The 27,280-nt window shown below is 32.0% G+C and overlaps 2 protein-coding genes across 6 annotated transcripts in view; both read left to right on the forward strand.

Annotated features, from left to right (window-relative positions):
* unc-13 overlaps positions 1–27,280 on the forward strand; it is a 66,121-nt gene that overhangs the window by 25,953 nt on the left and 12,888 nt on the right. For 2 of the 5 annotated variants that reach the window (XM_071893603.1, XM_040724585.2), the window contains exons 8-13: positions 1,899–2,224; positions 3,127–4,511; positions 4,747–5,616; positions 10,508–10,960; positions 24,642–24,670; positions 24,730–24,823. In XM_071893603.1, coding sequence (XP_071749704.1) covers positions 1,899–2,224; positions 3,127–4,511; positions 4,747–5,616; positions 10,508–10,960; positions 24,642–24,670; positions 24,730–24,823 — 3,157 coding nt within the window. The remainder of the gene's footprint in view (positions 1–1,898; positions 2,225–3,126; positions 4,512–4,746; positions 5,617–10,507; positions 10,961–24,641; positions 24,671–24,729; positions 24,824–27,280) is intronic. The other 3 variants (XM_071893606.1, XM_071893605.1, XM_071893604.1) reach the window with 2 other exon arrangements.
* Positions 11,380–16,337, forward strand: LOC121128962 (uncharacterized). The gene is made up of 2 exons (XM_071893607.1): positions 11,380–16,126; positions 16,245–16,337. Exons 1-2 carry the CDS (start codon positions 12,407–12,409, stop codon positions 16,290–16,292), a joined length of 3,768 nt encoding a protein of 1,255 aa, XP_071749708.1. The 5' UTR covers positions 11,380–12,406; the 3' UTR covers positions 16,293–16,337.

Below are 27,280 nucleotides of genomic sequence, written 5' to 3' on the forward strand. Positions count from 1 at the left end.
TGTTGCAGAGTTATTATTGTAAGTCCTTGTTGGATTCAGAGTACAATTGGAGATCCACATCGAAGTAATTCTATCAAATGTCCTTGTTTATATCATTTTCTCCTTCCTCTCTTGTCACAGATAATATTTGTCGCAGTTATAATTATATATCAGAAAAATTGGTATTTAATGCAACTCTTTCACTTTGGAATAATATTTGAAATCCTAAAAATATATTTTGAGCAAAAAATTATGAAATTACTTAATTTATACCATTCAAAATCAAAGTAGATATATGTTAAAAGTGTTCTAATGTAAGCTTCTTTTTTTTTTAACTATTAAACTAATCATTTAAACTGATGAATTTGCCCTTCAAAAAAAAAGTGTCAACTTCAGATCGGGATTGTACAACATTATGTAATTTTTAGTAATTTCATTTAACTGAGGCAGTATTTTGTAAATTTGCATGTATGTACGAACGGAGTTAAATGGATTTAGAATTAGAATAATTTGTATTCCAATGATACAAAATATTCCCCCATTACTGTTGCATGAATAATTTAATTAATCCATTGGTTTGAAATTATATTTGGTGATGAAATGGAACCATTTGGAGACATCAGTCAGACCGTATAGATGTCCTATACCCCATTCATGAGCTTAAAAGGATCAAAGTAATGTAATTTTTAGTAACTAGGTACATCTACTTCCCATGAAGTTATTATTATGGCCGATGAATGAGCCGGGAGTTAGCAGAATCACATGTATTTACTCAAGGAGTTGGTTTTGAAACACAGAGAATATTCATTTTTATCACTGATTTAGAGTTGCAAATTTTAAAATAGCTAGAGATTCAGAGCCAGGATCTTTATATATTATAAATCCAACCTCAATAAACAGTTCGAATCATACTCTAGAAATTAATTTTAAATTATCAGTCCTTAAGATAATAAATCAACATAAACAGTTTCACTCAAACTACACACATCTAAGAATCAATTATTCTTAATTTATAGTTTCGGATAACATTTTGTGATCTTGGCTCTGTATCCAACCATTTGAGTAATGCAACTACATGTCCATTTGACTCCTTGTGCAAATAGACTCGACTCAACCGACTTTAAGAATTAATCACTTTAGTATTGAAAGATCAATCGATAAATTAGTTATTTGCATGAAACTTATAACATTTTTCTTTTGATTTTGAATTGTATACATTCAGTCAATCTATCATTTTTTTGCTCAATAATTTTGTTTTGGGATTTCAGCCATTATCCCAAAATGGAAGAGTTCCTTAAAATACCACGTGATGTTGAGATAAAATTAAAAATACTTGTGCTCCCCAAGATAATATTTGTATTCATTGTTTTAAATTTAAAAAGACAGATAATAAAAATCAGGGGCGTCTGCAGGGATGGTCTGGAGAGGCTGTAGCCCCCCCCCCAATTTAGAAATCTTTACTTTTACTAGAAAATTTTATATTTATATTTTTTTTCAAATATATTTGAAATTTCATATAATTTTTAAAAATTTTTGTGAATAGTTATAGATTTTGGAAATTTTTTCCAAAAGAATTTGTTTGAATTACAGAAGATTTTTGAAATATTTAAAAAAAAAACGTAATATATGAAATTATTTTCCTATAGCTATGGATTTTTGAAATTTCTTTCGAAAAAATGTAATATTTAAAATTTTTTGGGGATAATTTAACATTACAAAATTTAATTCTTCAAATTTTTTGTAAAAAAACAACAACAACTATATATATATATATAATCGGCGAACACCCCTGAAAATGATTACTTGACTGCTAAATAGTTGACTCGTGCTGGAATGTGGCAATAGCAAAGTTATTTATATATGCTCATAATTTTCCTACAATGTTCTATTTTTTTCATTTATTTTTTTATTTAATGCAGCAATGGTTATGGTGAAGAAAATTGGGGAGTTCCTTGTACTTCTTATGGTTATGACTACGAAGGTTGGTATCAAGACGAGTACGGAGAATGGCATGTAGATCCTTACTATTATCATCATCCAGAGGGTTACTATACACAAGAACCAGAAGAAGAGGAGCCGACGTCCCTTTTTTACGATCCAAAGAGTTCTTCAAAGAAATCCTTATCCAACAACAAAAAGAAAAAATCAAAAAACCTTCACTCCGATTCATCCGATGATCAGCGTTCGAACTATACAAATTCGAATAGAAGAAGTTCCAAATTTAAAGTTGTTAGAAATAGTATAGGTACTATTGTGTGTGATTTTCTGTAAAAATATGAAAGGCTCTAAAGTATCCGCAATAGGCGTGAGACTCACGCATTTCCACCAAATCTTCCTCTTTTAGACCGCATATCATAAGAGGGGCGTCTGCCGGGAGTGGGCAGGAGGGGCTGTAACCTCGCTCTAAATAAAGGAATTTTCCTTTTTTAACTAGAACAAATTTCGTCATTCGGGCAAATATGAAGGAAACAATTTAATATCAAAATTATTTTTTTTCAAAAAATTTGATTCTTTATGACTTTTTGAAATAACATTTGAAATTTCTATTAAGCCGACGTAGCTCATGGACAACACGATTGATTGAAATTATTTTCTTTTACCTGATGTGTCCTAGTTTGCGCCCCAGTCATTCCTAGAGAAAAAAATACTTTATATGTACATAAAAGCTTCACACAAGATTCCTAGTTTAGATGTAATACTACACTAGTTACTTATACTTAGTCAGCACAACTCCATTTATTAAATTAAAGGAACATTAAAGAAAAAAAATCAAATTTGAATTTTTTTTTCCAACAATTTTTTTGAGGTTTTCCAAAAAAATAAAATATATATATATATAATCTGAAGAAGACGCCCCTGAGTAAGTTATTATGATAGTGCCAATGATTCAAATGGGAGTTACCCAACCTCGGCATTGAAATAAACAACAAGTGCCGTTTATTATTTTATTTGAAGTTTAAAAAAAATCATTTTGTTCGTACGTCTAAATTTTCATGTGATCAGAACTCATTTAAAACTTGAGACCCCTGTTGAGTGAGTTAATAATAATATCTTATGCCCTGCATATATGTGTGTAGATACATGTATAAATGTTTATACGTATAATTAAATCGAGTTATAAACCTATTAAAATCTCTTTTCATGCAGGATTTATGAAAACTCTAGAGAACTCAATGTCTGGAGGTAAAGAAATTGTGGACTTGAACCACAAAAACGTCATTAACTCATCTGTACCTGTTGATTCGGAGTATATTCCTTATGGTGAAGAAGGAACAGAATACTATGAGGAAGGTTGGTACCAGGATGAATATGGAGACTGGTATCAAGATCCTGAGCATGCAGCATATTCAGCTGCATCGACAGGTGGTGCTCCCAATCCAAGCTTAGATAACAAAAACCAAAATTCAACTCCTGCTACAACAAATATAACCTCTGCTACCAGTTCTTTATCCCGTCCGAATAACTATGATGAAGGATGGTATCAAGATGAAGAGTCTGGAGAATGGTATAATCAATTTGACTGGCATCAAGATGAAAGTGGGGAATGGTACTATGAGGATCGTAGTCAAGACTACGACGGCTACTATCAAGACTCGAATGGTGACTGGAAAAAAATTGAAGAAGAGCAAATCCCTAATGGAACAGCCATTAAAGCATTTGACTCTGCACTACCTCTTGAAGATAAAGTAGATGGGGATGCCAGCGGTGGTGGAACTTCTTCCTCTATTTTCAAAGGACTTTCTTCAATTGGAGGTGATCTTCTGGATAAAGCCAAACAAGCAGCCGATATTTTGAAGGAAAATGAAGCAGAGACAAAACCTGAGGATCCCCCTGTTGTCACAGAGGAAACTTCAACCAAAAAACTACCTCCTCGTCCAGCCGACTATGATTATTACTGGTACCAAGATGATGAAGGAAATTGGTGGAACGAATACAACGATCTGGGCTACGAATTCGATCCAAACGAATATGAAAAGGACCCTGCATTGGCTCAGGAAAATAAAGACAAACCTAGTGAACCTGTGCCTTCCAAAACTGAGGAAAAAGATGAAAAGCTCTCCTCTACAAACAAAAATGACAATATTCCGGAAGAAAAGGAAAACCTTGTTACGGATCAGCCTATTTCTACTAAGAAACTACCCCCTCGTCCATCAGACTATGATTACTATTGGTATAAAGATGATGATGGAAACTGGAGGAATGAGTACGACGATAATGGATATGAATTCGATCCAAATGAGTATGAAGAAACCCCTCCACCACCTATATTAGGTGAAAAAACAAATGAGGAGGAGGAATTTTATACTGAGGAAGAAATTGCTCAAGGTGAGAAGGAACTTTTAGAGAAAGAAAATGAGGATGAACTTTTGTGTCGTAAAGTCTGTGATAATGAGCCACTTGATGTGGTATACGAAGAACCGGAAGCAGAGGAATCCATTAATAAGCAACAAAAGCGGGTATCATTTGATAATAAGTCGAGAGTTGATTCTGTTCGTCATCAATGGCAATGGGCCTTCACGAAGGTAGTTCAGGTAAGGGATTTTTGTTTAATAAGATGTGTTATCTTTCATATATTTATTTTTCTGTTTAACATATAATAATACATATGAATGAATGAATGTTGATCATAATTATAACCTCACTCTCACGCATTCAGCATTGTTACATATGTATCTTTCAATGTGAATAATAAGCCCTTTTAAATGTATTGCATTCCTGCGTTTGATATAAATATATTTTTTGCCCCTGGCATTACTACATATAAAGATGAACCGAGCATTGGAATATATGAGAATTACTGGCGAGGTATCCACTCTTGGAAATGAAGACTATGGATATTGGGATGAAAATGGAGTATGGATTGAGTATCAGGGCTATTATGATGAAGACGGTTATTGGATTGATACAACAGAAGAAGTAGAAGAGAAGCCAAGTAGTTCAAACTCTTCAACAACCCCAAAAGAACCACCGCCTCCTCCCCCTGTCTCAGTTCCTCCTCCTCCCCAGAAAGAAAATGATATTAAAATACCTAATGAGGCTAAAACTGCAGCAAACGAAGCTAAAGCCGCTGCAGCAGAGGCCAAAGCTGCGGCTGATGAAGCGGCAAAAGTAGCAGCAGAAGCTTCAAAGAATATTATGAAGGGCATATCAAGCTTTGGTGGAGGACTCCTGAGTGGCTCCAGTGATAACAAAAAAGGCGGGGAGAAAAACTTTTTGGGTGGTTTTGGCTTTGGATCTTCCTCGTCAAATTCTCAAAAATCATCGGGTGGTTTAGGAGGGTTCTTGGGTGGCTTAACAGATGCCGCAAAAACGGTTGAGGTTAAGAAGGCCCCTGTTGTGAAAAAGGTCAAAGAAATTCCACCCAAGAAAGAAACTCCCTCTGCATCTTCCCCTCCACTTAAACCACCTACAGCCAGTAGTGAGAAGCCTAAGGAGTCCAAAGGCCCTGAACCAAAAGGCAAAAGTGCTGAAGAGGTTATTATTAAAACAGGGGAGAAATCCGAAGAGAAGCGACATGCCTTTGCAGCCTCGGATGAACTAGAGGTTGATGAAGAAGACGATCAGCTTTTCAAGCCTTTTACTCATTGGATGACTCCAAAAGAGAGATGGCTATGGTCTTTTGGAATGATAATCAAGGTAAAGAGCCAGTAAAGAAGTAGATGATGCTTCAATGCTCATTAGTCCAGATTTTTTTAAGCTTCTTCTTATTCTTCTATATTTTAAACTTAATACTTTAATGCATTCATGCATAATACATACGTATTCAATACAAATGTACGTTTAATACGTTAATGTAGAGAGCTTGCAAAAATAAACATCTCAAGACAGAAAAACAGGTTGGGTTTTTTGCCAGACTTTACCTTTTTATTGCTTATTAGTTTCGTCTATACAAAAACACGTATATAATGCACTTAGATGATGATGATGATGATAGCAAGGTCATTTAATCAATCCATTAAAATCATTTTTTAATATGTTGTTTCATAATTACGTATATTTACGACGATACTTTTTTTCTTTTTGTAGATTTTAGTCTTTTTCTTTTTTTTTTTTTACATATTATATAGAATAAATTTGGTTTGAGAAATGAAGATACAAAAAAAAAGATAGTGGACACTAAAGAGACTTTAAGGCAAGAGACCATGAATTCAAATAGGTCTAAAATAATTTACATCATTTGTTTAACCTTTTTGTTAGTCACTGTTGGGGGTGAAATTTGTGTAGAGAAAACTACAGTTATATTATCCTTGCATTCTACAAAGGTCCCATATCTTTGAATTGCTATTCTATGTTTTGATCGAGGTTTCGAGAATGATAGAACGTAATTTTCGGATCATATTTTTTTGCTTAATCATTATCACAATCAAAGCTATAAGCAATGGCTATATAAAGTGGGCTCATAGTCACCGTAATATATTTTTCCCACGCAAGACTTCGTTTTTTATGATAGCACAGATGACTTTCCATGCCCATTTTCTCTCACAATGTATACAACATTTTTTTACTTTAATAGCATTCACCTTGCTCACTAAATTAAAAGTAGTAATGGGACACATCCAAAAAATCAATGCAAATTCTTTAATATTTTAAATAAAAAATACAATTTTGCTTTTAGGAGCATCCACAGAATAATATTTAATGAGGGCTTGCTTTTTGGAATTTATTTGAAAAAAAATCTCAAAATTAAATATTATTTGCAAAATTATTTAACATAATTAATTTTTTTTTTTAAATTTCAAATATAAAATTTGATATTTTAATTTAGCTGTAAATATCAACAGCTATGTACAATTAATTCATTTTTTGGAAAAAAATTCAAAAATCCATTGCTATTTACAAAAAAAAAAAAAACTACAGCTGTTCAAAATAAACAAAAAAAGTTTTGAAGAAAATTTAAAATATTAAATTTTCTAGTAAAAAACAAAATTGGGGGGGATTGTAATTTTTTTCTTTCATAACTTAGAAAAATAACATTTAATTAAATTGGTATCTGAATTGCAAATTAAATATTATTTTTCTCATTCTGATTCTAGAAAAAAAACATTTGATTTCCGATTTCCGATTCCGATCAATTGTCCCATTACAAATTAAAAGTTTGAATTCATGAAGATTGTGTAGTAATATTCAAATTTACTCAACACGTCAAGCTGACAAACAAGTTACGACAAAGCCAACTATATTTAGACAAATATTGATCATGTGATTTTTTTTTTTTTTTTCACATTGATTTCAATTGTCACTCTGCCTTTTTCCTTAAAGTCTCTTTATTTGGCATCATTCTCAAGTTAATCCCTATTTCTCAAGCTCTATATCTTTCGTTATACATACATATATACCTTTGTAAATTTTGTTTTCATTTTGTACCTGTGGTCATCGCTTACTAAATCTAAGATTGACATCAAGGAATCTTAGATAGAAAATCAAAATATTTTTTTTTTAGAAAAAAAAGTTTCCTACTGATGAATGTCAGGTTTCTCTTTTTTTTTTTTTTTTAATTAAAATAAGAAATCAGAAGACTTTACTCATTACTATTCATAGACATGCTTCAAATTAGCATTTTTTTCAATTATTTACCTACAGGAAAAAAATAATGAAGAAATTTATTTTTTGAACATCTTTTTTTAACATGGTTAGTGAACTGGGGTAAAATAAAACAGAGATTTTATACTTTATTAAGTAACATTAAAGACTCATTATTTAATACTTTAAAATTTGTACGATTTCTTTTTTTAAATTATGTAGAAAACTTTGGTGGCTCAACAAGATATAATTTATTAATGTTATATTTTAAACATTAGAAAGGAATTTTGCATCAAAAAGACCATAAGTATATATTACTTTAAACCAGTGGATCTCAAACTTTTTACAGTGTTAAAAGGAATGATAAAAAATATCCATGATTGAATATACAATAGGGGGTTTAATCCAATTTTATTATAGAAAGTATACTCGACAATGATTGTCAGTTCTCACTGAAAATCCACGAGTATAATGGATGATGTCATTGGAACATAAATACAGGAATATAATACTAAAGAAGGTTTTAAAAACCTAAATAAGGCGTTGATAGATAAGAACCCAATGGAAAAAACAAATTTAAATTTTTTAATGTATTACTTTTTATGTATTACGTTTGGCGTTTATTCATTTGAGCAAGTATTTATTTGGGCGAGCTCCCCATGTTTGGATGACATTGATTTATCCTATTTGTGACGTTCTTCTATTAGTTGTAGTTTAAGAACCACCACGTTAAAGGGGATGGAGATGCCTAATCAACGCGCATCACCTTAGATGAGATTGTGTACGATAAATACATTCAAATCTCCAATTTTATTTAGAATAGTGTTAGATTCGAGTCAAACTTTCGAGTTCGGCGTCGATCTGAGTTCGTTTTAGGACAATATATCAATTTTCAAGTTTGGTCGAGTTCGAATATTTGAGAATTTCCACATAATACAATGGGATGCATTCTATATGTATTCCCACACGTCATACTTTCTCTGTCTACCCCAAAATTGGAGACAGCAACAGCAGAAAGTTGACATTCAATTATCCCAACCTATTAAAAGCAAAAAAATAACTTCACCATGTGAGACAACGTGCCGCAAAGAATATATTACTAGAGTAGGAGTCGTCGAGGGATCTCGACTTTTTAGAGAAATTTGGAAAATTAGCACTTTGGAGGATCATGAAAATAGATAGATGGTCTCATTATGTGAAAGAAGTTGTAAGTTGGTCTCTTATAGAGTACCTATATAGGTAGGTCTTAGTCGATCCGTGGATTGAGGATGAGGCCGGAGGAGATCATTACTACGACTCTCCTGGCATTTTTACTCTGGAACATAAATGAACTAGCACTGAATACACTGAAATCATGTCTCTTATTCAAACTTAAATATATCTAATGTATAACTAAAGTATGCTATGATTTTATGGCAGACCTCTACGGATAATTCCGAAATAAGACAATAATGCAACAACGACAAAATTGTATTTATTCTGACTAGACGTTCCAGGCAATGAAATGTATTTTAAATGGAAGTATAAACCATTCTCTAAAATAGGAGGGGTATATAAAATCCTAGTTCACTAACGAAGGGTTAATAATGTCCTGTACAAAAAAGCCACAAAACGGTATTACATTTGGGATTTTGTCTACAAGATCAATATAACTACTATTTTTATAAGCATGCAATCTCCTTACATCTTTATATAACTTTCAAGTATATTTCTCTCATTCTTCTTGAGCCTTCCTTTTTATAACCTTTTTTTCTCTATTAATATATATGTTATATGTACATAACAGGTGGAAACTTGAGATTTACGAAATCTCAATTATTTTCTAATTGCTTCATATTACAAAAAGATAAATATTTAATAAAAAATGATGTCAAGGGATGGATGCTATATGTACATTCAATTCCACTCTCATCAGCTGTGACTATGCAAGCCACCCTTTTTTGGAAAGCAATGCAAGTCTTGCATATGTAGTTTGGATTCATTCTAAACTAGGTTTTATTTACAACTGCATTTATGTCCATCACACTCCAATGTTGCATCTTAGATGCCTTAATCTCAACATGTTGTCAGAATGTATTGTCAAGGGAGCTACCATCTGTTCCGAAGAGTGGCGGTGGTGATACACTCAGAATCATTTGTCTCCCCAAAAAAAACTTATAAATCGGTCATTACGACAGTCTACATTTTCATCTGAAAAGATTATCACGTTTCCAGCTGTTGGAGATTTAAGGTCATTTCAAAGTCCTTTTAACGTTGGAGATGATTCTGTTTCCTACTTTTTCTAAGTATAGGCCTTTCCAACATTACCAAAGACATCACAACAAGTTTTGTAACTGTTTTATTAAAAACACTTACACAGCTGATATTTCATAGAAACAATAATACATATTCGACACTTTTGAAGTGAGTCACTTAAAACCCTTATAATATTGAATTATTTAAGTGTGTAAGTTCCAAGTTTCCACCTTGTATGTGTACAGTAATGAAAGGCATTTTGAAGACACGAGAATAACGATGTACAGAAAAGAAAATCATTTAAAATATTTCTACTAATTTTTTATTGTTTCGTCTTATATTTAAACATAACTTTAAAACATAATCATTTTAGATGCCACAGTGAGCAAATTTTAACATAGTTACATATATATAAATACTAACTTATTATAATACCTATATGACAGGTACTACTACTGATTAAATGATATTTTATTTGATAGTGATTTGAATTAGGTGTTCTCTCTCTAAAAAAAAAAATTAATATATATATATAAATATATAATAAATAAAATATCAATGAATCGTTTTAACAATTATGTTTAACTCAAATGATAGCACATAGTGACATACTTTGAAGCATGAACAATTATTTAAATTATTTTTGTGATAATTCTAAAAATGCATAACTAGATATTAAGAAACTTACAAATAAAAAATAACATGTACTTTTTTTTATTTCATTTTTCTCTCCCCGAAAAATAAAATAACTTACTGAACCTTATAATAAAAGATCAATTGGCTAACTCGACAAGGATTTTCCCCTGAGCAAATTGATGAAGTCCTTGCAGAAGAAGAGTATATGGAGGCAGCACGAAAAGAAGGGGGCTATTTCGATGAAAATGGAGATTGGATAGATCTCATACCAGAGAATCCATCCCCACACCCAGACAAAGATCTTTTAGCTCCTTCTCAAGGATTGGATGGTGAAAGTGCTGCTCCCACTTCCACGCTCCAAGGACTTTCCACCATTTCCGAAGAGGGAACAAAGGTCAAGTCCGTAAAGTTCCAAGATGTAGATGATAGAACTGCAGAGAGTTCGAAAGGAAATGAGGGTCAACCCCCTGCATCCCTGGGCTCCGCTCCTCCTGGAGATAATAAACCTAAATTTGTGAAGCATATCAATAAGACAAGGACCATGTCTGGTAAACAGAAATGGGAATGGGCCTTCGAGAAAATCATTCAGGTTCGAATTGTTGGATGTTGTTCTTTCGTTTTTAGTTATTGCATGCAGTTATTTGATGAAGCTCTATAATTAATTTAATTACTATTATTTATTTTTTTGCATGTCTTAGACGCACATTATACATATACTATTTTTCAAAAGACTCTAGGGTTTAACAATGTATGATGCCTTTACATATATGTTATATCAAACACCATTAAAGACACTCTTGTTCATTACGGTAAAGAATTGATTTTTCAGTATATTTTGAAGAACGAAACATTTCTTTTGAGTCCGTTTGTTACATCTCTATACGGACATTTTCTTTCTATATAATTTCAATAGATAATTTATACAGCATAAATATATGTACATACATACATACCTCAAAACTCTTTTGTAAAAAATTCTGGAAAATAAGTAAACAGAATAGCAGCCCCCACAAATTATATCATATAGTATGATTAGCTTTCTCAAAGGGGAAATCCTTTTTCCCATGTGATCGTTTCAAATCATGTATGTATTTAACATGATGAATGGCCCGTTAATTAGATGATTGTTGAATAAATGTGTAGATATATGTACACTTAGGAGAATTGTCAAATCCTTCCACTTACAATATTGTACAACATATCACGTGATCTTTTCCTGTTTGGAAAGGAAAAGGCATTGAGTTAAATATGATTATTATTAGTTTTTCATGAGTGAAATGTGATCAAAGTACTTAAAGTACTAACTATTTCATGTCTTACAGATAAGTTCAAACAACTCCCAATGAACCAATGTTTAGGAAATAGTTTTGAATTTCAAAGTGGGCAAATACATAATATATATTTTTTTTTTCAATTTCATGTCTGTGTTGCTTGGTTATTTTTTTTTTTTTTCTTACGTGGCCCTCGATTGGCTTGAGGCAGAGTATTTTTCCCCTTTTTATGGAAAGAATCAATACATAGAGGCATTTGTGTATTATATACCGCTTTTCCTTTGGTTCTGAGAGTGCTTTCTTTACTGGAGAGAGGAAGGCTAAAAGAGAGATAGAGAGAAAAAAAAAGACAAAAAAAAAGGCTTTTTCCATAACTATGCCACTCTAAGGCTGTTTTTTTTTTGTTTTTTTTTTCTTCTTCTTCATTTATGTGTATAGTTGTTCGTTTAGTAGTGAACAAGACTAAATTTTAGTTGTGTGTCCTTCTGATTTCTTTTCTATTTTCTTTATTTTTTTGTTTACTCAAAAGTGTATAAATATCTGAGACTCTTATTTTATTTTATTTTTTGTGAATCTCTAAGATGTAAATTAGTCATGAATCAAATTTGTAACTATTATATTAAATGCATTACAACGTATGCATAAGATAAATCGGTACAATTGAGAGCACAACTCTTGTTCTTGTTGGACATAATGAGCCTCACCCGGCTACTAAAAAATCATTCAATAAGTGCGCTCCTCTGGGTGGAGATAAAAATGCGAATATGATACCACATCTATCTACTTATGGGGGTGTTCATCATCCCCATCATCAAACACCCCCCTCCTTTCCACCACAACCCCCCAATATTCGCCCTCAAGTTAGTGGAGGAGGGGCTCTTCAACCTCCAATTAGACAACTACTACATCCAAGTCTTTTTACCAAGCCCGCTTCAGTGCCCAATGTTTTACCTAGACCACTGCCAATACCACCACCTCTCCATACTCAACAACCAAATACCTCTAATGACCCTTTTTTGGAGGAGCAGGTTGAACTCCTTGCAGAAAAGATGGAGGGACTGGAGGGGGAGTTGCGCTATGCCTGGCGCGCTCTTGATGTATTAAGTCAAGAGTATGTTAAAATGTGGCAAAGACTTGAGAAAATGGAGGGCCTTCTCTCTGAGCAGCAAACAGTCATCAGTCAACTGATTGATCTTTACTCTGTGGACTCCTCTGGCTCTGGAAATGAAAATCTCAAGGACGAGCTCTCACGACCAGGATCGCCTCCCTTGCTCATTCCTGATGAAAATTTCTACAAAGCATTGAATCAAGTTCATGGAGAAGCCAATTCAGACATGAGACTAGCTCTGAGCCAAGATGGGAGTAACGATGAAGAAATAGAGTCTCTTAATGGTGTTCGACCTACCTATCTCCCAACAGAATCACCCAAGGCTTCCAAAACCGGAACCTTTGCTGACTTTTACAACGGTGAATCCAATAGTCAAGACTTAATCAAAAAGTTGAGTAAAAAACAATCAAAGAAGAAAAAGGCTGAGACCACAGATGATGATGATTACTCTGAGGAAATGGATGGAAAGTCTGTCACTACTTCCTCTCGCTCTACCCAAAGTGGACAAACTCATAAATCTGATGAAGGAATAATTGATCATCCTGAAGAAGTTTGTACAAGTCCTGGTGTGTATGATAATATTACACCTCCCCCACATCCAGGACCTCCAAAGAAATTGAGTAAAAAAACTCACCGACCTGAAGAAAAATTAAGGAAATATTCTTCCCCGGTAAATGGATCTTCCTCATCCAGTAAATCAGAGAAAGTATCTAAGAAAAAACAAGATAAAATACGTCATGGAAGCCTGCCAATTGGAGATGGTTCGTATGAAGAGAAAGAAGCAGCCCTCGCGATGGCTGCCCTCGGAGGAATTCATTCTGACACGTATCCAAGAAGTTCTCGGAAAGAAGGAGGGCCTGATGAAGAGATCCCGCATCCAGGGTTGACTCTTATTGGAGGAAAGTACTCATTTTCCTTAGAAGATGCAAGAGAGGAAGAACTGATAGAAAATACTATCAAGGGTAGTAAGAATAAAGGAATGATTGCAAATACGTCGACAACTCCTGTTCTTGGCCCTACTCCATCTGTTTCTTCTTCTTCCTCCTCCAATACGGCCCCTCCTCTCCCTCCGAAAGCGAGCGTTGCAAATGGTAAACCTCTATTTACCAGCCTTCAATCCACAGCCATGATGAAGCCTTCTTCTTCATCTGCTCCAAACATTAGCATCAACACGTCCTCTTCCTCTTCTTCATCCGCCTCTAATAATAATAATAAAAATATTAGCAGTCAAAATATCAAAGCACTCAAGCAACAGCTCTCGAACCCATTACCTCTAAAACAGAGTTCTACTGAAAAGACAAGAAAACTCTCTTTGAAAGAAAAGAGGAAACTACGTGCTGAAAGAGGAATTCGAGAATTAGACATTCAATCCTCATCGGAGGGGGGAGGTGTTACGGCTCCTGGTCAAACTAATATTCCCCCAGGTCATCCACCCCTTCACTCGACTACGACGACATCTACCACAACTGCAAGTACAGTTTCTCTTCGGGGCAAATTGGACTCTAGTGAGAGTGATCAAAGTATTCGATCGGATCAAAGTGCCTCAAGTCCAAAACTAGAACTTGTGCCACCTTTAACTCCTAAAAAGCCTCAAGAGCAGCAGCAGAACGATTCAAGTAACGGGTCGAATGGGCGTGAAAGAAGTTCTTCCCGAGAATTTGCCGTATCTCGTGCCCTTGGGAAGTATCGTGAAAAACAAAAACTAACCAAGGAAAAAGGAGGCAGCTCCAACTCAGATTCACAAGAGGAACTAGATCTTCCCTATCCCACTGACATTGTATCTTCCCTCACATCTTCCATTCTAACTGAAGGAGAATCATCATCGAGAAAGAATTCTTTGAAGCATCAACAACAAGGAATTAACGATACATTGAAGAATTTAGATGCTAAATTGGCAAAAATGGAGGAAGTGAAGCCCCTTATTAAAGGTAAGAAGGAGCGCGGTAAGCTTCCAAAGAGTAAACGCCAGAGTACAGAGGATGAATCGATTGATAAAGAGGATGAATGGTATAAACATGAAATGAAGGTACTTGAGGAAATGGAGTATGAAAAGGAGATGGAAGGGATTCAACCTCCTCAGGAAATCAAAACGAATATGAATCTTGTCTTAAAGGAATTAAGAGAAAAAACACCTGTTTTAGAAAAGTCAATTTGTGATAGAGTTGAAAAGGATCGACTCCAATTGCAGTTTAAAAGTGTAGCCGATTTTTCTAAGACGGTTCTTCATTCTAGTATGAAAAGGAGTAATGAATTTGATGAGGGAACTCTTGATGACGAAGAGGAGGATGATGATATCATTGATGATGATGATGATGACACAGACTCATCTCATCCTGCTGGAGCCCTTAGTTCAGAAGACGAAGAGGAGGACGCCTCAGATGCAACTCAATCTGGTCCAGATTCTTTAGCCGATTCATACGATGAGGTTGAAGACAAAAGAAGAAAATCAAAATCAGGTAAATCTGAGAGAAAGGCTGCTGCACATGCAACTACTGCTCTTCAGTCTGGAGAGTCTGGCAGTGCTGGAAGTTTAAGTAGCCATTCCAAACCCTCATCTAGTTCATCATCATCTACACCTCATAGAAAGAGTGATGGACAACAAAGTCCTCCAAGCAGCACTAAGGTTTCACCAAATGAAGATTCTCTCTCTCTCACTCCCACAAAAGAAGAAGAATTCGAGGAGCAGGATGTTACTACGGGAGAAGTGGTTGAAGAAAATACCGAATATCAAGAAGAAGAAGAATTTACAAATGGATATTATGACGAAAATGGGGAGTGGATTGAATCAACAGGCTATTATGATGAGAATGGAGACTGGGTTGAAACTGGGGGTTACTACGATGAAAATGGTGTGTGGATTGAGTATGCTGGTTACTATGATGACAATGGAGAATGGGTAAATGTGGAGCCTAATCCACCAAATGTGGCACATGAATATACAGAGGATGAACCCGGAGTAACAGGTGTGTACCCTGGGATTGAAGAAGATTCTGAGCCTCCGGATCGGGGAGGGAATCAAGAAGAAGAAGAAGTAAAAGAAACTCAGTTTAATGAATCTAAATCTGCCGATCATTTTTTAGTGGAAGCGGGGGTGGCTGTAATTCCTCCCCAGGGACAGACCACTCCCGTTGCCAACAATCATAATGAACCACCCTCTACCGATCCAGACAACAACTTCCTTCACGAAGATGACAAAACTAACAATAACCATCAAATATTAATAAAAGAACAAGATTCAGAGCCAACTGAATTTGAAGAAAGAGATGACGTAAACCCTCAAAATCCAACTCTAGATCCTTCAGATACAACAACAAAGAGCGGTGAGAGTAAATGGGGAGCTTTGGGGCATACCCTTAAATCTCGGAACACTGAATTGGTGAGTCCTTTCTTCATTTTACTCAAAGGGTTCAATATCTCATATTTTATTTTCTTCTTTTTTCATCTTCCCTTTTCGTGTAACGTTCTTACTCACATATTCCACATAAAAATTTAAGTATCAAGAGAGCATTCTCAATGGATCCCTAGGCATTCGCAGTTTTTAAAAAATAAGTCCATTTTCCTTAACAAAAAAAAATACTATAAAAAAACATTTTTTCCATGACCATATTTGACTTATATAAAAAAAAATACTTGTACAAATGAAAAGTGAGGGAATAGATATTTTCTGAAATGGTTTGTGTATGTATGTTCTTATAATTGTATTTGCCATTCTCCACATCAATCAAGATATCGGTAAATAATAACGGACGTGCTAATTAATCTAACACATTAATGTACATAGACAAAATAAATAATTAGTAGTTGTGAAATATTATGAAAACGAAAATGGTTAAAAAAGTAAAAGAGATTTTTTTTTTCGTGAAACTCTTTTTTTTAATACATCTTCCTTTTCCTCTCTTTCTATATATCATGTTATTACCTTAATTGTATCTTGCAATCTCTCCTTCTCTGAAAGAGAAAAAAAAGGCCCAAAATCATTGACTATGGCCAATTCTTCCCATAAATGGAATTATTATCCAATAATGGCTGGGAATTGTTCACAGTAGCTTAACTTGAGCTAATTTAAATTGAGCTAATCCACATTCAGATTTACACTGATAAGAGGAAACGAAGCAAAAGTATAAACAGCCGACAACGAAATGCTGTGTAAATTGTTGTTTTTAGTGAGGTAACGCCTTGATATATAAATGTATTAGAGTGGCCCTTCAATTTGTTTTGTTTTCCAAATGTTGGGAGGTATTTCAATAATGTTCCGTTTGGTACAGAAATGTAAAAATATACTAACTGGAGTCTGTAGCTCACAAAGAAAGCCTTTTAGAAAAATTGATGGAGTCCCATTATTAATTTTATTCTACTTTGAATGAATAGAGCGTTGTGCATAACGTCACTAATTGCATTAAGTTTAAGAAAATGCACACTTGGGGGATCATAGAGGATATTTTTACGCCATGAAATGAACAAATTCCCAAATAATATTGATGCAACTTCATCAAATGGGTTTCAACATAAAAAAGGACTGAACATCTGCATTGAATACTACTTGATGCCAAGGATAAACAGTAATATTTGAATTAAATCAAATTAGTATGTACTAAAAAATATCAAAATGGGTAGATTTGTATAATTTTGAATATCGATTAGGGACAAGAAAAATACCCCATTCCTTCCATTTGATTTGTAATTACAACACGGAAATAAGATTGCGTGACGCTGTAATAACATATTTTTAATAACTTATATATTTATTTAAATAAATATGCAGGAAAGGGTTAAATTTAAATAGACATTAGACAGTAAGGTTGAAATCATTTTATTTGATGCGTCCGTAGGATTATATTAGGGAAAGGGCTTGGCTTTGATCTTCCTTTTTTTTTTTTAAATGAATCCAAAAATTAAAATTTTTTGAAAAAAAATTCCAAAAATTAAATTGTAAAAATTACATTTTTGGAAAAAAAAATCAAAAATCCACAGTTATTCTCAAGCAATATTCAAATATTAATTTTTTGGATAAGAAATTCAAAAATCCATAGTTAATTAGAAAAATTTTAATTTTTTGGGGAAAAATTTCAAATATTATTTTTTTTCTTTGTTGCATAATTTGCCTGAATGACGAAAAACAAAAATATTATATATATCTTAAATATATAATATCTTTAATTTATATTTAATATTACTCTAAAAGTAAGATTATAAAACTATCATGTATGTGTGAAGTCATAAACAATGTAACAAAAGTAACATCACTTTTAATTACTAAAACTTCAACGAAAAATATCGACGATTTCCACCGTTAGTGTCTTACGGATCTGTTTCCTGCTCTTTTTCTAATATCTTTTGCAAACTATAAGGAAATACATATTAATTACAGACCTTTAATTGTATATTTCGGATTCTCAGTTAGATACTTAATCAATTACACCTTCTAAATTTAATAATCAATATAAGTCAAAATAGAGAAAAATAAATTTCCTGCGTACTTTTTTTGTTCTTTATTTTTAACATAAAATCTTAAATTTTTGTGTAAATAATTTTTAAATGTGAAAAAGTGCCTATTCATTCTAAAGTTACACATTTTTACGTAAAATATTTTGATTTTAGATTGTTTGTTTATTGATCTCACAGTCAAGACTTTTGTTGTTGAGGGGAAATATTAATACTATAAAATATAATAATATTGAGTGTTTTATTTTATATAACTTGACTTGGACTTGAAATTTGAGTACTCGTACTTGACTGTAGTCTAAAATAATGCCTTTTTATATATGAAAAAAGAAATTAGATGTATGTATTTTCGAAAGAAAAAAAAGATCATCTAAATGCTATATTTCCTTAAAAAATCCTGATGACTTGAAAATTCTGACTTGCACATCGTGATTTGATCCATTGTGGACATGTTTATCGAATATTTACTCAAAATATGTAATAATAGATGTAGTAAACATAGATCCAATATTTGTCTTTTGTCAATATATGACTTTAGTAATATGTATCGTGCGTTATATAGTATTATAGGCTATATAGTATTAGAACGATAAAATTTCGCCATAAAAAACTTTTTAGGCAATTTTGTGATTGTTTGAAAAGATGGGCACCACCAAAGAGGAAATATCCTTCTTTTTTTTAAACGTTCTTTTAATAGGCTAGATAAAGTTTCACTGATTAAGTACAAGTAAACATTATATTATTAAATTTACTCAATCTGACCTAGGAATCTTCTTTGAAGTCCATCTCTATTAAGTATATTTCCTTTTCTAGAAACGGCCGGGTTGCGAACCTACATACAGTGAGTTCAAGAGAATAATTTATCCCATGTGCGTTGTCCATTCAGCTACGTCGTTCCAAACCCCATTTTACAGTTTTTCTTCGAACAAGCGGAAAATGCAGGGCAGGTCGCAAATAAAGTAATTAGTCTTGATAGTGTAACAGCCAATCAAACGATATTTAAAATTCGTCTATTCCGTTCCGGCAACTTTGTTGCCAAAGTTGCACCATGCTCTGGACGACCAATTAATAAAAATGTGCATAAAATAATGGAAATCATCGAGTCTGACGGTTAATTAAGATTATTATTTCTTCTTTTTCTATCAAACAGAATAATTTTGGGCTATGTCCTCCCAACATTTCAAGGGGAAAAAAGATTTTAATGAGACTTTTGATATACATTCTCTCAAAAAAGTACCGGGAATTGTTAATTTAAATTACCCACGCTCAAGGGGTTAAAAAAAAATTATAGGTCATCATTATCTTTCATTATGATGCCAAGTTCGAGCACGATCTGTAGACCCATTTGCTTAGAACAGCTAGAAAAGTAAGTGTATCTCTCTAGTGCTCCCCGATTTTTACAATGAACAAAATTATTGAACAAAAACATCGTAATAACAGCTTAAGGAGTTATCACATTGCCATAACATCTCGCACGAGTCAGTTTGTACCATTCTGGGTGAAAGTTTGGGCATAAGACGCGTGGTTGTACGGTTTGTTCCAAAAGAGCTGAGTTTTCTGCAAAAACAGTAGTGTGAGCAAATCTATTCGGACATCCTTGATCGAAATAAATCCAACGTTCATAGAATAATGAACTAATGATGTAAGAGTATGCCATGCAAACAAGCCAACAATCATCAAAATGGAGGGAGAAAATATTCATTGTACAAATCGTGGAGGCGCTCAAACTTGGCATCATAATGAAAGATAATGCTGCCGACCTAGAAAAAAAAAATTTATATTCCTTCGGTACGGACAATTTAAATTAACGATTCCCGGTACTTTTTGTATGTATGCACTATATACTACTATAGAGTAGACAGTAAACTAAGTCAAAAGTGAACGAACTTGCTTCTTTCATGATAAATAAATATCATTTGAATCCTGTTTCAAACCGAGTCCCCTTTCCTCTCTTGAATATGTATCTTATTCTTGACGATGTATATTATTACATCTCTATGAAAAATGAGATAATTTATATAATAGCACACCGTATACATAAATAATTGCCCTTCTCATCTTGTTCTAGAGTAGATAGAAGGGTTGTTAATGAATATAAGAGTCCCTGTTGGTCTTACGTCTACAATATTACATACATTGTCCTTAATGACCCTTCCTTTTTGTATTTAATTATATCTTGAAAGTGATAAATAATACTATGGAATACTTATTTATGTATCTCAGGTCATACGCGTGTTATTATCAAAATGACGATAAAGTACTTTGTAGCATCATTTTCTTATGTTGTAGATCAACAAGAGCGTATGTCCTATTCTCCATCTCCAAAAAAAATTTAAGGAATTTTTACAATATTTTTTTCAAAAAAATTGAAATTTAATAGTTTTTGTCAACAGCTGTGAAATTTTGAATGTTTTTCAAGAAAATATTATACTTGGAATTTTTTATGAACAGCTGTGAATTTTGTAATTTTTCGTGAACAGCTGTGAATTTTGTAATTTTTTGTGAACAGCCGTGAATTTTGTAATTTTTTGTGAATAACTGTGGATTTTTGATTTTTTTTCCAAAAAATTTCATAAAGCAATTTAATTTTTGAATTTTTTTTTTCTAATTTTTTTACAAAAAATTTAATTTTTGGACCTCTTTTCAAAAAATATTCTTAAAACCAAGCCCACTTCTCAAAAAAAAAAGTCTATACATAATCTTGGGGACGTTCTTAATCAACCATGACATTTATCCACGCTTAAACTCAGCTTAAATTACATCATAGTTGTGTTTGTTTATCGAGGAAGTGAATAAATAAATTGGCTAATATATTTATAAGAAAAGATATTAATTCATTTGAGCAATATGTCGCAAATCCATATATCTGACTTGTTTGTCAAAAAATCCATCTACCAAATCACTCAATCAAAGCATTTCCCTCTTGTCAATACTTATTTTTATCCTACAAGGTTATGTGGCGATTCAATTTCCTACTTGCTAAGATATTATGGGTTAAAGCAATCTAAAATTACCTCGATGAATAAGCGTAAGGATCTATTTTCCTTCAGTATAATAAAACTGACTCAATGCCCTATCCCATATTTCTTTGAAAAGATATTGTCATTATTAATATACATTGGAGAAAGCAAAACATACATTTGGAGGCCCTCTATGAACAAGTTTGTTATAATAATATGTAGACCAAAAAATTCATACAATACTTACAATTGTTTTATGTATTGCTCTTCATTTTTTTTTTTTTTTGCTAAACAGTCAAAATGTTGTAGATTTGTAGTCAGTTGAGCGTTTCTTTAGGATTGATATAGTTACATAGACGTCAATTTAGAGCGTTCTGTTTTTGGGGTACAATTGATATTTGACTCCACTAAGGTATTTTCTGTTAAATGGTAGTATAGAAACGCTATTTACAAAATTTCAGATCTCTCATTATGCAAGGTAACTTTAAAAATGAAAAATGGGATTTTTTTAAGTCAAAATGGCAGATTTCAGACAAGTTGTACCACTTTTAAAATTTTAAAACTATTGGTAAATGAAATAGGAGCGCTTTTTAAATATATAAGTACGTTTACAAAATGATCAATAGTCTCTCAGCATTATAGTATTTTTTAATATATTTATTATTTGCAAATTTTATTTAATAAATTGTATTTGGTGCACCTCAAAGCTACATATTGCCACATCATCTTCCTGATAATGTATATATTTTTTTAGTTTTCCCATTAATGTGACCTTATTGTCGCAGAGGCTTTAATCTATCCCAAAAAAAGCTATGGTTATAGGTATACAAATAAATAAATACAATGTTTAAGTTATTTTCATCGGTTCAAACTGGTTTTTTTCTTTTTTTATCGCTTAAAGATTATGTTCCCATATTAATACAGCAAAGTTTGTCTGAATGTTTGTAGAGGCATCATTTTTAAGTGTGTGTTTATTATTTTAAAAACTACTTGATCGAAGAAATAAACATGTAACAACTGGCAGATGTAGCTACAACTCAGCGCCTCATATAAAAAAAAGTCATAGTATAATGGTAAAAAATATAATGTAGCAACTAAAAATATAAGTTTTTGAAGCAATATATCAAGTATATAAATTTACCTGAAACATTTTTCAGACACCTTAGATTTTTAAAATCAAACTCTCACAGTAATTATTGATCCATAAATTGGGCCTAATTTGACCAAAAAATGTCCATTTTTCACATTTTGAATGAGATTATTATACCAAAAAAATAGCTGAAGGACCTTAAAATTTTGTGAATAACCTCTTTTGCAAAAACTTTATAAGAGAAAAGACAAAAGTGCCTTCAAAAAATTAATCTACCTCTAAAAACGGACCACTAAGTTTTTCATATAGATATATATAAATATTAACTAATACGAATCGGAGACTTCGATGTTATCATACTATGATTAGTATTTTTTTTCTTCATTTTAAGTTATTTTGAAATGTACTGCTAGAGAATTTCAAATCGTCTACCTACACACACATATACGTATATCCCATGTACAAGTTGTGATTCCTACCATTAAATAGTCCTTATATTTGTCTAATTCTCAATCATGACACCATTAAGATGTATTACATATACATAAACTTTACGAGTATGCATATATATTACACCAATCATTTCATTATGACGTTGAATAATTTATAGTACATACTTAGTTAAGAGTGATCGAACTTTGTACTCAATAGTTTTTGTAAGTGTATCACAACATTACTTCAAACAAAGTGTGTAACTTTCATCAATAACGTCAAGTTATAAAGTTCAAATTTAATTAAAAATTTTAATAATAATATTTTTTAGGCTATATTTTATTTTAAAGGATTCTCTATAATTGTATCCACAAAATACTTTCTTTATTTAAAAAAAAAAAGTGAATTGTAAAATTTGGACACATGTCAGTCAAAGCTGGTTTGAACGTGAGTGGGACCCCTTCGAAGCCCTGATTAGGACTATGTCTAGCTCCAGTTTTTTTATTGATGTATTTTTAATTTAGTTTTAATACAAAAATTGAGACGTTATAACAAACTTATCACGCGTAAATTACTTCGCATTTAAATAATATAATTATATTTTTTACTTTATAAAAATAAAAGCCCTAAATACCCTTAAAATTAAAAGGTTTATCAGTGACTGACTTGTTTCTAAAACGTCCTTCTTCCAATAACTTCTTCACATAAGCAATTACAAGGGCGTCCGCAGAATTATATAAATATATTTTGAGAGGGTTGGTTTTTTGAAATATTCTGGAAAAAAATCCATAGCTATTTTATAGAAATTATTTTTTTTTGGAAACAACTATTCACAAAAAAAAAATATTCCGTAAAAAATTTGAAAAAATCCATAGACACTCTTGGAAAATTGAAGTTTTTGGCAAAAGATTTCAGAATAAAATTTCAAATATTAAATTCAAAATGTAAATCCATAGTTATTAACAAAATTTTCATAAATTTAATTTCAAATACTACAATTTTTCGAACAAAATTTCTAAAATCTATTGCTATTCATAAAAATAAAGTGTTTTGTGTAAAAATCAAAAATGTATTACTATTCATAAAAATTAAATTTTATGGAAAAAAATTTCTAAATGAAATTTCAAATATAAATTTTCTGAAGAAAAATCAAAATCCACAATTTTTGAAAAAATTTCCAAAATCCACATCTAATCACAAAAAAAAATCAAAAGATTAATTTCAAATAGTAAATTTTTTTGGAAAAAAGAAACAAAAATCCATAGTTATTCATAAAAATTAATTTTTTTCGGAAAAAAAAATCAAAAGTTCATTTGCTATTCACAAAAAATTTCAAAAATTAAAATACTAAATTTTTAGCTTTGCTGCATAATTGGCCCGAATAACGAAAAAAAATTATAGTATAAAGCAAAAAAAAAAATTTTTTTTTTTTTTTTTTTGGAGGGGATCCTTTCTGTCCACCCCTTGCGGACACCCCTGATTGAGTCCTTCATTCTGAAAAATATATGCTTATGTCAAAGCTCACAATCCAGAGTTTTTTTAAACTTACAACTGCTCATCGGTCTAAAAATGAGCGCTGCAAGATAGTCCATTACATTTTTCCCCTGAGACAAACAAATTCCCAACTTGTATATGAAATATATTGTATGTGTAAGCATACGAATATAAGTAAAGGGTTGTAGCATTAAGATCATCTTGCTTTATGTATTCAGTCGTTTCTTACCTTTGTTTTTTTTTTTTTTTTTTTTTTTTTTTTGTTTCTTACAACATACTTATTAGTATAATTTTTTTTTAAATTGAGGCAGTTCCAGAACTTCTCATCATTTACTACCTTCTATTATTTTTGTTATCATACATTAACTAATTATTATTAACATAACTTTTTCTTAATTGTAGTCTTTTATTTTATTTTATTTTCACTATTGACTCGATTCAAACATTTTTTCTTCTTCTTCAATTTCCTATAGGAAAAAACCGGTGGGAATAGATCCAATAGGTAATGTATTACTATCAGTTGTTTCCTATATGCCAATATATCTATACAAAATTTTCTAGGGCCGAGAGTGACAATCCATTTTTTAAAGACATTGATAGCATGCCTCCAGAGTTTAGACCGCGACGGAAATCCATCCCTTTGGTCTCTGAATTGGTGAGTACATTTATAATTTGCAAATCAAATTTCTTCATAAATCGGTTTTCCTTTTTAAAACACAATTTTCTCTCTTTCTTTATTCATTTCCGCTTTACCAAATTATATAGGTGCTCAAGGTAAATAATCCTTTATAGATTATTATAAGTATAATTAAGTAATTGGTTGCATGTACAAATAACGTATTTTATTCAAATTATCGAATTATAATAAGTAGTAATATTAGAGTAGAAACAGGGTTTCAATTATTTAATAATTACCGGACTTCTATCCCATAAATCTACAAATGTCCAATAATGTACATATATTTTCCCGAAATAGAAAAAAGATTTAATTTTTTTAAAGAAAACATCCAACCAATGTATTCGGATTTTCTAACACCTTTTTTCGTAAATTAAAAACCTACCTACGGAATTGTCCCATTTTTTTTTCTGGGTATGATATTTACATACGTAGCTCGTCAACACTAGAGCAAGTTATAATGATTTACACCGAAAATGAGTCGGAATTACAACATTTGTATTCTTCAACTAATTATCTACTATTTATGTTGACGCAATAATCTTATTACTCCTTTAGAGTCAATGCAAATTGCAAATGCAAGTGTATATTATTGGTTATTAAATTTCATTCCAAAAATTTGAAAGGAAAGCTCACAAGGGGCCGAAAATATGTTCGTGAGCTATAAGGGTGTGTGCATTGATGAACAAAAGTTATTGTTTTTTTTAAATTTATCATTTTCTTTATTTGTGTTTAAGATTGTTTTTGTCTTAACTCACCACATACAGAATGGTGACCCAAGACTTGCATTACCATGACTTAAGTACGAAAAGTGTGCTTTGTATCCAATCAAGAAAAGAACACTCAAAACCAATTTGAAATATGTTTAAATAGTATATTTTTCATTAAATATGTCCTCCTTCACAAGTAATAACAGCCTCGGCACGCCAGTGAACATATGGTTAGCACTTGATGATGAAGGCCGTGTCCCTGGACTACCACACTGTCATGATGGCAGTTCGGAGTAAATCCAAATTTGATGAAGAAGTGTGGTAGACATTCTTTTCCATGACGACCTGAACTGCAAATTCAAAGGTGTCAAGGCCAGAGCTGGAGACAGACCAGAAATCAGCCATATTGTTGCTGCAGATGTTTGGGTTCTTCTAGGCTATATGGGGTTGTAATGGACTTTTTGATGTTTTAGGCAGTCTGCATGGAGATGTCAACGGTTCTTCTCAGCAATTACCAGCGTAGTGCCTTTTTTTGTCGTTGCTCTCACATTTCTACACTTTGAGACATGTTATAAAAGCAAAACACGTTTATTTTTGTTTCAGCTGTCATTTGGTGGCCTAATAAAACATGCTAAAAAAATAAAAAAACGTAATTAATTGATATTGCAAATTTTTGGTCCCCATTCTGTATACCCAAAAGTTTTTTTGTTTGTTTTTTTAATCTAGTGCCAGTAGAAATGGGTGTAGGGAATAGTTATTTCCGCCCATATATGAGCATATACATGGTATACTTAAGTGGGAAGCACGTTGTAGGGTTATTGGCATATTTGTTATTGTATTTAGAATAGAGATAATTATATGTGTAGCAGTACTGTACATAATTATTATTTAATGATAAATGAGGTGATATTGACTCACTTCATGAAAGAATCATGTCAAGTAGATACACAACAAAGCTTTGAAGGTAAAATCCAAAGAAATAGTCACGTCCCAAATTTTTTATTATTACTTTTCTTTTGTCATTGAAGTGAGTTATTTTCCATTTCTTTTTTTTATCCTTCTTTTTCCTACAAAGATTTTTATCTACTTCTAAGGCTAGAATAAAATATTGCTTTTGGTATTTCTTGGAAGTAAAATATTATCAAATCTTTTGAATCTCATGGAAATATTGATAAGGATTTATTTTATGTCTACAAATATACAATGTATGTAAATATAGAGTACTAAAACGTATTTCTTCATATCCAACGAGAAAATATACCAATTCAATGAATCTGTAGTACAATAAATAGATGTGAACATTTACTTCAATATCCAAATAATAATCCTAAAGAATCCGGGTTTTTTTTTATATTACGAATTCAATTATCATTCGATGCTCAAATTATTTTTTTATAATATTGTTGCAAATATCTGCCTTGTTACACGCATTTTGATGTTCTCCATGATTGTCTACTATTGAAAAAAATGGAAAGAAAAAAATCAATTCTATTGAAACTTTTGAAAGATTGTTTATTCTTCACATTCTAGGATTTTGTAAAAAAAAAAAATAATAAGCTATCTTTTAAACAAATTTTCCCTAATTTGATTTAACCTTTCCATTTTTACAATAGTAGAAAATCTTGGAGCACACCAAAAAACATTTGATTTGTTATTGGTTAAAAAACTAAAAATGGCTGATATTGTCAACATACGTTCTGGAGATGTCTACCAATTTGATTAAAAA

The sequence above is a fragment of the Lepeophtheirus salmonis genome, chromosome 14 (genome assembly GCF_016086655.4).
Source record: "Lepeophtheirus salmonis chromosome 14, UVic_Lsal_1.4, whole genome shotgun sequence".
Classification (NCBI taxonomy): domain Eukaryota; kingdom Metazoa; phylum Arthropoda; class Copepoda; order Siphonostomatoida; family Caligidae; genus Lepeophtheirus; species Lepeophtheirus salmonis.

What these genes read in the sequence shown, in the direction of transcription:
- LOC121128962 (XM_071893607.1), top strand. Translation starts at nt 12,407, where the DNA reads ATGATACCACATCTATCTACTTATGGGGGTGTTCATCATCCCCATCAT. An exon ending in AATCTCGGAACACTGAATTG is followed by an intron (nt 16,127 to 16,244) that starts GTGAGTCCTTTC and finishes TAAAAATTTAAG; the next exon opens with TATCAAGAGAGCATTCTCAA.